This window comes from Passer domesticus, chromosome 12, assembly GCF_036417665.1.
Source record: "Passer domesticus isolate bPasDom1 chromosome 12, bPasDom1.hap1, whole genome shotgun sequence".
In the NCBI taxonomy this organism is placed as follows: Eukaryota; Metazoa; Chordata; class Aves; order Passeriformes; family Passeridae; genus Passer; species Passer domesticus.
The window spans coordinates 7,980,062-7,994,935 of record NC_087485.1 but is presented as its reverse complement, the minus strand read 5'-3'; the positions used below and the strand labels follow the sequence as shown (position 1 = coordinate 7,994,935).

Below are 14,874 nucleotides of genomic sequence, written 5' to 3'. Positions count from 1 at the left end.
CTGTTTTCTGGAGCACTATTTCCATCCCCTTAATTCACTCATGCTTTTAACTAATCCACAATACTTAGTAAAGCAGCAACAGAATCCACAGCTTGATTTAAACCAAGCTAGCATTAGTGATTCCCTGCTCTCCTAGACAGAATCAAACATCTAAATCCTCATGTCTTTGAACAACCAACTTCCTGTTCATAAAATAACCTCCTGGTTGTGCTCAGCATGTGGAACTGATTCTTTACACAGCTCTTCATGCAAGAATCTGCTCCCAGAGAAAACTTTGCTTCTCTTACTTCACGCTTATTCTCAAGTTCCATGCTCTTCATGAATTTGTGCCTTCCACGAGCAGTGCATGTGTGTGCAAGTGGGATTTCCCGGAGCAGCTGCCTTCCACCACAGCATATCTCCAGCCCCAGTAAGCTTTTCCCTAGCAAATAACAGCATTTCCCATCAGTAAAGCACCACGGAGAGAAAGACACCCAAAAGCAGTAGCAGTTTTACTGTTGTGGAGCCTTTTGGGGGTCAGGCAGTGCCTGGCAGTGCTGGGAGCTGCACTCCAGGCCAGCCAGAGCCTTCATCAGCCTTAAGGAGGAGCTCAAAAGGAGTCGTGTGTGTGAGCAGGGTCAGAGCTGGCCAGAGGAGAAAGGATCTACTCATTTGCATGACTTCTTCTAAGCTTTTTTTAAAACAAAATTTGAGGGTTAATCAGGTTTGGTACAGATATCTCTATATATCAAAAAAAGAAACTCCTCACAGTGTGATTTTAGCCATGGCTGTAGCAGAGAGTACTGCAATCCTAATTCCTAAAAAAAGGGACATTGTGTATTAATCTTTTTGTTGGGATTTGGGGTTTTTTTTGAGAAAAGCCCATTTTGCCCTGTAACAGAGGCTAGATCTCTTCATGTCCCTTTCTCTTAATGATTTAGTGAAAGGAGGGCACAGCTACCAATACTGCCCTCAATTCATATTAACTCTTCCATCAAAAACTGAAGCTTTAATAAAAAAAATCTAAAAAAGGAAAAAAGCTAAGCCTTTTCCCTAGGTCAAACACTTACTGCATTTCTTCTCTCTTTTGTCACCATAATGTGGAATTTCTTCCATCATAGCCTGTTTAACACTCAGCTCCCTCATCTATTTCATCTCTATAAACAGCAACCCAGAATAAAAACACAGCTGAGCTGACAGTCAGGGAGCATCTCCTGCCTGGCAGCGATCCTGGCTGGTCACAGTGCCCATCCCTGGGCTGCAGAGAGGGCACCAGGGCTGCAGCAGCCCCACGGGAGCTCCCCACATCCCCACAGGGGTGTTTGCAGGCACCCTGCAGGCTGCAGGCATGGGGCTGCTTTAACCCTCTCTCTCCTTTCCCCCGGCTCTCCTGCAGGCCCCAACGCTTTCACGGAGGCGGTGGCCTACATCCAGACCCAGTACGAGAGCAAGAACAAGTCGGCCAACAAGGAGATCTACACTCACATCACCTGCGCCACTGACACCAACAACATCCAGTTCGTGTTCGACGCGGTCACGGATGTCATCATCGCCAACAACCTGCGGGGATGCGGACTCTACTGAGGGCTCCTCCTCCTCCTCTCCTCTCCTGGCACCGCCCGAGCATCCTCCGCTCCCGCGGACAGGTCCTCCCTTTCCTTGCTTTTTCCTCCTCGGAAGATGACAAGGAAGAAATACATAATTCCCTCCTCCCGTCCCAGAAAACTCTGCAGCAAGTTCTGCTTTCCCCAGACCCGTTTTATTTTATTTTGGTCCATTTTTGGTTCATTCCCTTGCTGCCCCGTTCTACTCCTCCGTTCCGATTCACAGTGTTGTGCAGGGAGCTAACGCATTTCCCACGAAGTGCATTTCAACTGCCAAAAGACAAAAATACTTCAGTTTTAAAGAGAGAAAAAAAATCAAAGCCTTAAAATACTGGTCAGGAACAGTGTAGTTTGGAACCAAAACTTTTATTTTGCCTTGAAAATTAAGGAATATTGTTCATTCTCCTGGTTATTTGCCTTTTTTAAAAAACGCTATTCCTTTGGGAAGCGCTAAATACAACCTGATCATTTTGAGGGTACCTTACAGCTCCAGTTCTGACCCCAAAGCTGGAGGGTTTGGTATGGAATGCAGCCACCATAGCTTGGATTTGTAAATTCTCCTTTTTTCCAGACAGCTATTTGAACAAGTAAAACAGCCATATCGAGTCCTGCTGGTGTCTGAGTAACAGGGACACAGTAACCAAGCCTACTAAGCCTTGTCTAAAAGCATTCATTACTGGTAGCAGTTTTACCTCAAGTTTTTCAAAATTAATGATAAAATGTATCTAGTGGTTGCTGTAACCCATTTCTGAGGCACTTCCATGGGGGCCATGGAGGCGCTGGGCTGGGACCCCTGGAGTGTAGGCAGTGGAGATGTCCCAGGAATGGTGTCCTGATGGGAGCTCCACACTCAGTGGCACCCTGACAAGGAATCCAGCCTGGGGACCTTTCCCACAGCACCTCCCAGCAGAGGTGATGCTCCTGCAAACACACAGCATCACTTTCCAAACTTCAGCCTTGAAATGCTGGGGAGCACAAAAAATATTTAGCCCTGGCTTCTTGTAGGCAGAGTCTGACTATCAAGTGCCTGAGATGGGAAAGGTGCTTTGGGAAACCTCCCTGTGCTTGGGCAGCAGCAAAGTGTGCAAGAACCTCGTGGCCCTTCATTGCCCCTTGGGCATCTAAACCCCCTGAGAAGCCCAACCTTGTGCTCTGAGCCTCCTTTCCTGTGTCACCTCCTGCCTGAGCATCCCAGAGACAGCTCCAGGGTTGGTGTCTCCAGTCAGGGCATCTCTTCACCAGTACTGAGATGGATGGTTAACAGTGACAGAGGAGAGCTCAGGGAGCTGATTTGAGTCAAGTGATGGAGTAGGAAGGAAAAGTGCAAGGGAAGAAAGAAGGAAGGGCAGGAGAGAGGAGTGAGAAGGACGAGGGTAGCACCCAGCACAGCAAAACTGGGGGCTCAGAGAGGACAAATGCAGGAGGGCTGAGGTATGTGTGGCCACCACCAAGAACTCTGGGTGCTGCTGAGTCAAAGGCAGAAGGGAATGTGAGAGGTGGGATGTCACCTCTGGGGACATGGAGGGACTCTTAGAAGTCCACTCCAAAAGCTTGTTAGTGGCAGAAGTTCAGCTGTCCTCTCTCAGGAGCCTCATCTAGGAGTGGCTCTCAGGTCTCAGGAGGTCTCTTCAGGGCTGTGGTTGAGAGGGACAATATCTCTTCTCACTGTGCCCATTTAGGAGAGGGTGTGAGAGCAGCCCAGAGCAGCACAGCCCCAAGGGGAGGAACACATATGGTGGCACAGGAGGGAGAGGACAGTGGGAGAGGCTTAGGGAACATTTTGGGAGACAAGCTGCAGAAGGGATACGAGGCAGACTGAGACAGCAGGAAGGATGGGAAGAGAAGGGCACCTGGGAGCCAGAGGAGAGTCCCCATCAGGGGCTGTGCTCTGCCAAAACAGTATTTGTGGGACATTTGTGACAAATCCCCAGGAAGGGATGTGAGCACCCTGAGGCCTGCAGAGGAAAAGGGGGTGTCTGTCACCCATGCAACCAGCTGCAGCCCAGCATGGCTGGTAACTGTCAGTAACCCCCAGAGAGCATTAAATGATGCATTTACTATTGTGCAGCAAGGATCTGCTGCTGCTCTGCTGGGCACTAACAGCAATAACACAACTCCCTGCCTCCCCTGCTCTGGCACAAGCAAACACCCACCTTTCTCTTCACTATCTCAGCCTTAAAATGCCTCCAATGGCATCGGCTCCTGCAAAGAGCTGGCCAAAACCAGGAGTTCCTCTCTGCTCCTTGTGCCACAGCAGCAACACCCAGCATCCACGTGGGTGTTGTACAAATCCCAGGGCAAGAAAAAACACACATTGGTTACATTTGGTACCTAAAATGTGTAACCAGTGGACCCAGAGTGATGATGGCTGGTGCTGGCAGGGATGTAGGTCTTTTATTAAGTTCTATAAGAAGCGTTTGATCAGAAGCACTGGAGTTTTTGAGATTTTTCTATTCCCACCCCTTGCTGTGAATGATGTTTCATCCAAGCAAATAAGTAACAAAAGCTGTTCCCAGGGAAGGCTGCACCACACCAAGGCTTTGTAAACTCCCAGCATAAAGCACACAGGAATATTTTGGTAAAGACAATTTAAATTAACTCCAAACTCTGCCAAATGCAGTCAAGTGGCCAGTGCTGGCCCAGTGTGCTTTTACTGCTCCCCAGGCTGGATTCAGGTAACCCATTCCCAGCTTTGCCAGCTGGGAGGTCCAAGCCCCCTCTGCAGCTCCAGCAGGTCCCTGGCACATTGATGGCCATCAGCAGCTGGTGCCCCATGGGGAGAAAAGGGAGAAAAAGCAGAGGAAATGTTGCCACAAAGAGCCTCTTCTTTAATTTTCTCTGGCATATTGTGTGTCTAAAGCTTCATCTCAGCTGCTGCTGCTGACATTCCCTCCCTCACACGAGTGTCATGAGGATTCACTGACAAATGCTGGAAGCAGCCTTTGGAAGATGAAATGCTTCCAGTGTTAAACACTACTAGTTCTCCTGCTTGATGGCCGTGTATAGATTTGTGTCTCCAGAACTCCTGCCAAATCATTACTCACTGCTGGCTTCTGCACCCTCCGAAGCCCTTCCTGACAGATGTGCCTTCTGCAGGCAATCTTTTGCCCCATACTTTTTCTAAACACAAGCAATTCTTGCAGCAGTTGCCTAAAAAGTACCTTGAAATACATTGCCTGCTTTCAAAAGGCTTTTCTTAACAGCCCCTTGTGCTTTGCAATTGCTGTGCTCTGAATCCAGACCCTTGGAGATCCAGAGCTAGCTATGTTTCCTTTGCAGTCTCCACAAAGCAGGGATGTTGCAACTGGTACAGCTGCATCAGAAATCCTACCAGGGCATGGAGGATAGATTTTAAAAGCACAAAATAGAAACAGCTATGTATACACCCTGCTGCCCTTCAAAGCTAATGTGGGAATTTGCAAAAAAAAAAAAAAAAACAAAACACCACCAACAAACAAACAAAACAACAAAAAGAAAAAAAAAAAAAGAAAAAAAAAACCAAAACACCTTTTTTGGGATACAGAAGGTTTTTAATGACTCAGGTCACTGCTCCAGCAGCAGAAGCATCCAAGGAGTGTCAGCACTGAAAGTAGCATTAGCAACTCATGATGAGCTTCAGACAGCAGCAAAAAGAAAGAAAGAAGGAAGCTCCCTGTCAGCTTGGCTTGCTCCATAGTCAATGAGAGGGTCGGTTGTGGAGCCATGAGACCACAAAAATGCAAATAGCTTCTTTATTTAAACAACAATTTCAATGAAATAGAGAACCCCACACAAGAAAAGTCTTGCAGCGCTGCCGGGCTGAGCTGCAGAGCTCCTTGGGAGGATGCAGTAGCTGGGCTGGCTGGGAGAACGAGCAATAACCACGCACACATAAAATACAGCAGCAGACTGCCAAAGGCAGTCTTTAATCCTGCACACAGAAGTGGCACAGCCTGGCTCTCACAGGGCCGGCGCAGCGGGGCAGCGGGACGCTCGGCGCGGCCATCTGGCCCTGCGAGCACACAGTCCCTGCTGCTGCCTCCCCGGGCTCCTGCTGCTGCCCACAGCACTGCCAGCTACAGCTCCCAGGAGTTCTGTACCGGAATTAGCTTCTTGCCTTCAGGCAGCTTTCCTGGATGGCCGGCCAGCCTGTCCCTCCACGGAGGGGAGAGCTGCTCAGGAGGAGCCTGCTGCTCCTCCTCTATCGATGTGATTTTGTTTCACAGGACACTGAAAGTATTAATGAGGGCGGTCTTTAATGTACATTGAAACATATCTGGTGGGTTTAATCTATCATGGCATGAGCCCAGTGCTTGCCTGCAAGGGAACAGGCCTTGTTCTCAGTCCAGGAGTGCAGTCTCCAAGAGCTCAGGATGTGATATAGATGTCCTTTTGCCAGAGCTCCCCATGTGCCCAGCCTCACTGTGCAGCTCAACAAGGCAGACATCGCCCCTGGGGGATTTGCAGTCAGTGCTGGGAAGGGGACCAACCCTGCACTGTTAGTTTGTGTGACATGTCCCAAGCCTTTTGTGGTCACAAAGTCTCCTGGAGCCAGGGAGAGTTGCTGAGTTCCTGGAAGAAGGCTGACCATCTGTCAAGTCAATTAGAGAAGCTTTGTTCCAGTGTGCTTGGGTGTTTTCATGCTTTGTCTTCAGGCTTACCACCAAAAACTCCACAACCATTTCCAAGGGGACTAAAACACTTCATAGTGGTCTGACACTGGACATGTCAAGGTCAGTAGGGTTGGTGTTGCTGAGCATCACCCTGGGCACCCAGACCTGTCACTCACTTGCATCCCCAGTGCACACATGAGAAAGCAGAGACGTGGTCCAAGTGGCACAAAATTGCAGACCACGGTCCTGCCTCCACCTCCCTGCAGGAGAGAGCAGGCAAACAGACCCTGAGGCTCCCTGAGACGAGGGTACTGTGTCATTTCTGAGCTGCAGCACTGACACGAGGTGATTGATGCTGACAGATATAGGTACATGACCTATATAGTTACACTGAGAATGTGGCTGTGGGAAGGGACTTTGCACAGGACCACAGCAAGCAGCCTGTGAGATCTTTACTTGTGTGAAAACACAAGCAAGGGCAGCCCTTAAACACTGATGCCTTAGTGAGAGGCGGACCAAAGCCTCCTGCAGGCAGAGGGAAAGGGAGCTGGATTCAAGAAACCCCCATCTCCCCAGGAGGGCAGCTCTGTTCATGGACACTGGGTGCAGTAGGCACAGGGAGGAGAGACCAGGAGAAGAGGAAGAGGGGCTGGGAGCTGGCTGGATGCTCACTGCCCAGGCCCTCTTCCACCCAGTGTCTGGGAAATCAAGACCCAGTCCTGACTGTAGTGCAGGCAAGCAGCTCCAGAGCTAAAGCCGCTGCCCCAGGTAGGGACAAGAGATCATGGCAGGTAAAACACCTTTTTCAGCAGTGCCTGAGTCTCACCAGCTTTTCCAGTGCTGGACCAGCCTGGTGGTGCTGGGCAAGCAGATAGGATTGTTTAAGCACCAGCCATGGCCCTGTTAATTAGCCCAGTCCCTAATTTGTGCTCCTCGGCCCTATCCCCCACCTCCTTTTTCCCACTTCAGCTCGACAAGGGAAGAGTGACCATCACCCTGCCTCTGGGCTCCCTGCTCCCCAGCACATTTCCCAGAGGATCACCGGAGGCCGTCACCATTTTCCTTTTGCTGGTTCCCGCTGAATCATTTCTCCTGCATGTTTGATGGCCCAAACTGTATTAACTGTAATTTTGTACGAAGAGTGACTGTCCATTGGTTTAATAGAGCATTAGTTATTGTAATAATTTATTGGCTGTTGGTAATGTATTTATTAGTTACAAAATGTTAATAAAGTGCCAGCTCTTTTCTAGTGTGAGAGTGGTTTTATTGTGTCTCCCTTGAGCGTGTCCAGCTTCTCAAACTTGTTATTTAACCTTATGGCTGCTCCCTTGCACAACACACAGCACCAGCTGTCTGCCAGAGCCTCATCCACCTGGAAATAAGGAATTTGAAAAGGATATAACCAAAAGATACTTCATTTTATGTAAGTATTTGGCAGGATTTTTTTCCTTTGCTCACCAGAGGCAGCAGCAGGGCAGAGCATCCATGCTGCCCCACTGTTTCCTCCACCACATCAGTTACAAATCCTTCACAAGTCACAGGCTTTGCTTTTCCACTGTCTCTTTGTGTGAGCACAAAATCACAGGACCCACTGCTGGTTCACTTCAGTAAATGGTGTGTTCTCCTTGCAGTAGCACTAAACATGGAGCATCCCTCCCTCCCTTTCTGACAATGCTTGAGCCAGTTTGTTCTTTTTATGTTTAAACTAAAGATTTTCCATTATTTGGGGCATAATATAGTAGTGATGAACTTGAAGAAACCAAGAGAAGATTTTCTATAAACCTCAGCAAAGGAAAATGAACCATTGGTCCTATTGACTTCACCAGCTTCCAGTGATGTGGCTTCAGCTGGACCCATCCTCAGACAGGAATTCCCACATGGCCCATCCTATGAATCAGACAGAACTGTAGGCCAGCCTTGAGAAAAGCAAGTGGCTGAGAGGGAAAGGATTTTGCTTTGTGTATTGATACTGGGGATTTTTAGAACTTTCTCCAGGACACCATCCTGCTCAGATTCTGTCTGGGTGTTCAGAGCCCTGAAATCATCAGGGTTATTTTGGCTGAATGGGAATTCACATTTCGCTGGGCAGGAGCTTTATTTCAGCTGTTCTTCCACCAACACCATAATTTCTTTATTTAAATATAATACATGTATAGGACAACAACTGAGAAGAAGAAGGAAAAGCCCATCCTGATACCCCCATGAAAATCTCAAGACCCAGCAATTCTGCAACAACCACAAGTCAAGAAGAACCACATCCTTTGGTGGCAGTTTCTGTTTTCCCTATGAATAAAGCCTTTTTTTTTATTTCAAGATAAGGATCAAATTGAAGTCCCAAGGCTTTGGAAAGCGCCTGCCTGGCATCCCCAGCTACTCTTTGTCAAGGAACCGACAGTGCAATCTCAGAGCCTTTCAAGATGAAATCAGACAGCTGCTAAATTTTGCATGCAAAAGCTCCCGTTGAAGTGGAGCTAATAAAATGACTCACTAATAAAACATTCATGGAAAACTCCAAAATGTGTAATTGGGTCATCATTTCATTAGCAAACACACGTGTTCTCGCGAATTTTGGTGAGTCCAGAGCCCCCTTTGCTGTGCCTCCAAAAAAGGGGCTGTGGGGGGATGTTCTGGGGAGTGTTTGCTGCAGAAGGGTTCCCCACCGACTGCAGAGCCTTTCCAGGAGATTTCCACAAGGCTTTTGTGAGCAGCTGTGTCCCCATGTGAGCTGGGGGCAGCCAAGCCAGAACTGGGGGGCTCAGCCCCCAGCAGGGGTCACGGGGAGGGGCAGAAACCAGACTTCAGCAAGGCTTGGCTTTGCACCAGAGGCTTTGCCAGGTCAAGCTGGGACACAGAGAAAGGGACACAGGGACTTCCTGAAATGTCCCCGAGAGCTGTCAGTGGACCAGCAGGGAATGGCTTTCTGGTGATTCTAAGAGCAAGTTAATGATGGAGAAACTGCTTGGGAGCTCTTGGAGGGCCAGGTCTGTCCTGTCCAGTGGCACCTTCCCACTAACAGAGAGTGCATGCACCTGCATGGAGCACCCTGCTCTGAGGGGCCCTGTGGCACCCCGTGGGGCACAGGACAACCTCACCTCACCTCACCTCCTCCTGTCCTGCTGTCTGCTCTCCACTTCTTAAGAACCCTTGGTAGCATAGGGGAAAGATGACTGTTTATGGGTTTTGTCCACATGCAAATAGAAAGAAAAAAAAAAAAAAAAAAAAGAAACAGCTTTTAGAAATTTACCCTTATGCTCCTACCAAAGCTTTTCCAAGCTTAAAGTCTCCCTGGAGCAGCCTGCAAGGCCTGAACTCCCAGGAGAGCTGGGACATGGGCTGGCAGAGGGCCCTGTACTGGTCACCACCATGCAGGTCACCTCCTTGGGCCACCCAGCCACCACAGGTATTTTCAAAGCTGAGCTGAAGATTTTTCCAGGGACAGGAGCTGCCCCAGCCTCTGGGCAATACCCTGGCACTGGTCTCACTACAGTGACACCACTCAGTGCCAAGGACCCTTCCAGGCAGGTCCATAGGGCCACCCTGGGGTGGCCAAAGCCCCTTCCATCCCACTCTCCATGCCAAGTGTGCCCAAGCTGCTGGCTGATGCTCTCTGTCCATCCTTTATTTGGGGTCTCCAAAGGATGCTTCAGGCGCACCCAGTCCCTGAAGAGAGACAGGGTCCCTTCCCTACTCCTTTGGTGAGTGTGGGGAAGAGCAAATGACTTTTATCCCTGCTCTTCCTTGAGGTTTCAAGTGTCTGCCCTGCTCGAGTGGGATCAGCTGCAGCCCCACACCTGCCCTGGCCTCCAGCCCAAGAGGAGAACAATACCCCATTTCCTCCACCTTTGTAACCAGCTCAAATTTACCACTGTCTTATTGTAGAGTTTGGTTTTTTTTGCTTTCTAACCGTTTCAATTCACAAAAATGTTCTCCTCTCCTCTAACTCTGTCTTTGCCTTCCTCTCTCCCTTCTCCTCCCTCTGTGCTCCCCTTTGCAGAACCGCATGCACGAATCTCTCATGCTCTTCGACTCCATCTGTAACAACAAATTCTTCATCGATACCTCCATCATTCTCTTCCTCAACAAGAAAGACCTATTTGCTGAGAAGATCAAGAAGTCACCTCTGACCATCTGCTTCCCTGAGTACACAGGTGGGTTCTGGGGCTGGCACAGCACAGCTGCTGTGACACCCACCCTGCGCCACCGGGGCGGGGGGACAGAGGGGACAGGGCGCCTTTGGGGGTGCAGAGGCACAGCAGAAGCACCTTCCTGAGCTGTGCTGCAGCTCACAACCCCACTCATGGGCTGGGGCGCTGTCCTGGGTGGGGCAGTTCTGGTGGCAGAGGTGCCCGAGCAGCTGGTAGGACAGAGAGGGGTCAAGACAATGGAGAGGAGATGAACTGAGCCTGGGCACAGGGAGCTGTGGAAAGAAGAAGACTTGGCAGGAGCTGACTGGCCACCACTGGAGCCATCCCGTTTGCTGGTGGCTCCTGGGAAGCTCCTGTGAGAGGAGCTGAGACTCGTGGTCCTCCATCCTCCCAGGAGTGCCTTCAAGCTGGGTGTGGCTGGGGGAGGAAAAAGCCCCTTTACAGCAGGAATCTGTGAACCACAAGAGAATCATCCATTTTGTAGTGAAACCAACATGGCCTGGGGAAAAGGATAAATAACCAAGAAGACGGGCAAGAATATATCCTTTGGAATTCTCTAAGGGAAAGAAAAAAGCCAGTTTAAATTCAGACTCCAGCATCCCCTGCAGGTAGTGAGATGTCTCTGAGCTGTTCCACCCAGAGCATATCCCTCCTGGATGCCACACCCTGGGGACAAGGAAGTCCCCCAGCAGGATGGCACCCGTTCCCCTACAGCCTAAGTACAGCAGCATTTCCACCAGAGGCATTCAGGCTTCTCCATCCCGAAGGCTCCAGCGCTTTCCTCACAGAACAAACCAGAGTATCCCACGTGTGGCACAGCCAGGCTTCCCCAGGGAGGGGGACAGCCCAGCCTCCCTCTCCTTCGGCCACCCGCTGCCTCAGGAGCGAGGGGAGCCAGCGAGCTGGGAAAGGAAAATAAATCTGCAGATAATAGCAGCTCTCGCAAAGGCGATTTCAGGGGCGTAACTCAGCTTTGTGGCTTCCCGCGAGGGGCTGGCGCAGCCCCTCCCGCTGCCCTAAGCAGATTAATGCAATAATGCACATTTTCCTGCTCCGACATCTGGCGCCTCTCCAGCCCACCTTCCCGAAGCAAACCTCGGAGCCAGCAGCAACGCGTGTGTCCCCACACGGCTCCTGGGCCACCACCAGGGCTGGGTGAGGCCCCACCAGCCCGGGGACACAGAGGGGCTGGGCCCCACCAAGGGGGCACAGTGGTGGCCGTGGGTGATGTTGGGGTGGCCACCATCCCTGCCCTGCCTGGCCGAGGGGCCAGCAGGCCTTTCCCCCACACGGTGATGAGCACTGGGGTGCACCACGGGGACATCCCAGGGGGACATCCATGGGGACATCGCACGGGGACACCCCTCGGGCACAGCTGGGGGACCCTGCCCTTCCCGGGGGGAAAGGGGAGAGGGCGGAGCAGCAGCAGCTGGGGAAGGAGGAGCCCTCAGCAGGGCTCAGGTGTGAGGCGTTTTCAGGGAAAATGGCGCCGAGGGGTAAGGGGGGTGGAAAGGAGGGAGATGCGAGGAAAATGGACCCTGCTAAGGGATGAAGGGGAGGGTGGGTGAAAACAATATTTTTTCTGGTTTCTGTTGTAATGCAAGCCCTTGGAGGCCGGGGGTGCCCTCAGGGGGCATCGCCCTCAGCCCTGACCCCGCTCTGCCCGCAGGTCCCAACACCTACGAGGATGCGGCCGCCTACATCCAAGCACAATTCGAGAGCAAAAACCGCTCCCCCAACAAGGAGATTTACTGCCACATGACGTGTGCCACAGACACGAACAACATCCAGGTGGTTTTTGACGCCGTCACCGACATCATCATTGCCAACAACCTGCGGGGCTGCGGCTTGTACTGACCCTGCTCGGGCGGCGATCCCGCGCCACGGGAGAAGAGAAACGTACCAATAACAGGAAAAAAACCCCAAAGCAACCACACACAGACACACAGACACACACCCGCGCGGGGAAAAAAAAAAAAAAAAGAAAAAAAAAAGAAACGAAAAAAACAGATTGAAGGAGAGAAAAAAAATGTTGTCATAGTCATGCGAGTTGGTAAATGAAAAGGCATAAGGAAAATTATATATATACGTATATATATATATAAAAAATCCACACCACCTTTTTAGTTTGTTATTTTGAGCTGCCTCGTCCCATCAGGCTGCTCCCTGCCCGCAGTGTCCCAGGCTGGGCTGCCCTGGGCCGGAGGCTCTGCCCGGCCCCTCCGTCCCCACAGCGCCCGGGGTCACTCTGGTTCTCCTCCCAGCAGTTATTCCACCATGGGCTGCTGCTTTTTTATTATTATTATTATAATTCATTATTGTGGGTTGGCTTTTTCAAATTATTATTATTTTGATTTTTTTTTTCCCTAGCATGGGCAAGGCCGGGCTTCCCCTGCCTATCTCCAGCCCCGCTGCCACCTTCAGAAACAAAAATATTTTTCTTTTTTCTTTTCTTTCCTTTTTTTCTTTTTTTTTCTTTTTTTTTTTTTTAAAGAAGGAGGGAAAAAATTGGAAACTGCCCCCGGCCACATGTCACAGCTGAAAAGGGAAACAACACGCAGATCTTCTCCCATTTCTCACCCTGACTGTTCGGGGAAGGCTGCAGTGGGGCATCCTCCTCCTGCTCCCTTCCCAGGGTTTCAGGGGGGTTTAGGTCGGATTTCTTGAATTCCCACCCCAATCAAGGCCAAAGCCCTCACCAGCCGGAGCCCGCGGGTTTTTCCCATTTTTTCCCTCCTGGTTTTTTGCCTGCTCCCGGTCACTGCTCACTCTCCAGGTCCGTATCCAAAAGCACAGCTGGGCCCCCCTCCCTCCTTCAGGGCCGACCAGGGACATCAGGGAGGGCTATACAAATATATATATTTTTTGGTTTATTCTATTTTTTGTTTAGAGTATTTTTTTGTTTTCGTTTTGTTATTATTTTTAACTCTTTCCAGTGAATGCTTTTCTGTGCTGCTTTTCTCTCCCCCTCTCCTGCCCCAGTCCTCTCTCCCTTTTAGTGAATGGTGTTTTCTCTCTCATGTTGGGATGTTTGTGCTGCAAAATAAGAAAAAAGGGGGAAAAAAAGAAAAAAAAACTTTAAAAAGCAAATTTAAAAAAAAAGCAAGAATGAAAATAATTTAAAAATTTTAAAAAACACACACAAAACCACAAAAAAATAATTTAAAAAATAATAAAAAACAACAAAAATCGAATGTAGTGTTTACATTGAAGCCACTGTTTTCATGACCAATCCCTTGTCATTTCTACTTTGATTAGTAACCAGACGTCTTCACAGTTTCACTTTTACGAGTTACCTTTGCTGAAGAAGAGCAGTCACACCTGTTCAAAAGAAAATGAATAAATAAAGAGGAAACTTAAAAAAAGATATTATATATATATATATATAAAAAGCGCCAGGTCTTTCTAAGCCTTTCTATTACCAATCAGTGAGGTTTCTGTGATATATTACACACTGCCAATCTCTTTCTCTGACTAATGGAAAAATTCATGTGTAGCTCAATAAAGAGAATGTTTGTCTGTACCCCGGGCTCTCCCTCCCGCGCCTCCGCCTCCTTCTTTCCCCCACGCCTGCCTCCTTCCAAAGAGAGGGAGAAAAAAATACCAAAAATTACATTTTGGGGGGATTTGCTGCTGGTAGCAGAGGGAGAAGAGAACTACAGATTGGTGTAAGTATAGAATGGGTGCAAATCTTAAGAAAGCTGTGTGTGGGAGCTCTCTGGTGCTTCCAGAGGAAAGGTCCCCTCAAAAGATCCCCCCGGGCAAGAAAATATTTTTATTTCTTTAGGGAATGCAAAGCCAATCACCAGGGTGAGTCCTTCATTTATGGCAACATCACAAATCCCACAATATTCAAGTTTTCCACCTGAAAGTGGAAGGCTTTCCAAGAAAGTTGAGGTTTTCTCCCTGCTGCTCAGGGAGACTCAGGGTTTGTTTGGATTGTTGGGAGGCTGGGTTTTTTTCCCCACAGTTTGGGGTTTTTCCTGCATTCTCCCTCATCCCAGGTCCCCATCTCCTGTGCCTGCCAGCACAGGGCACCGTGCCCACGGGTGGGACACTGGGAGAGCCCCGGGCCCTGGGCACTGCCTGGCTCTGGGCACCACTGCCATCCCCTCCGTGCCATGGGAACGCTCCCAAACCCCAGGGACCGCCAGGGATGGAGCCACAGGAGGGTGAGCAGCATCCAGGTGCTGCTCCAGCCCCGAGGGGCCGGGGGGCTTGGCCGGGACCCCGCAGGCAGCAGCAGCTCCGACCACGGCGCTCTCCCGAGGCTCCTGCTGCTCGCAGCCACCAGGACTGTGTGCTGGCACCGGGAATGTGGATCAGGCCTCTCCTCGGATGACCTCGCTCTCCAGGGAGGCAGGGCCAGCCAAGAGGCCAGCGCTGGCCTTGCTGCTCGGCACAAACCCGCCTTTCATGGCTCAAGTAGGTCACTGCAGCGGTGCCATCCAGCGGCTGGCCAGGGTCCACTCCTCCGGGAGCTGCCGGGAAAAGTCAGGAGCGCAACAGAAGCCCGGGAAGAACAGCCCCACCACGAGAAAACATGAGAAATCA

General features: G+C 50.2%; 1 protein-coding gene across 2 annotated transcripts in view; it reads left to right on the top strand.

Moving 5' to 3' along the window:
• The window catches only part of GNAO1 (G protein subunit alpha o1), a 141,256-nt gene extending 127,413 nt beyond the window's left edge, over nt 1-13,843 (top strand). Inside the window, exons 7-8 of one of the 2 annotated variants that reach the window (XM_064387335.1) lie at nt 10,170-10,323; nt 11,990-13,843. In XM_064387335.1, coding sequence (XP_064243405.1) covers nt 10,170-10,323; nt 11,990-12,177 — 342 coding nt within the window. In that variant the 3' untranslated portion in view covers nt 12,178-13,843. Of the gene's footprint in view, nt 1-1,375; nt 5,026-10,169; nt 10,324-11,989 lie in introns of those variants that run through there. The other variant, XM_064387336.1, reaches the window with a different exon arrangement.
• The last annotated feature ends 1,031 nt before the right edge of the window (nt 13,844-14,874 follow it).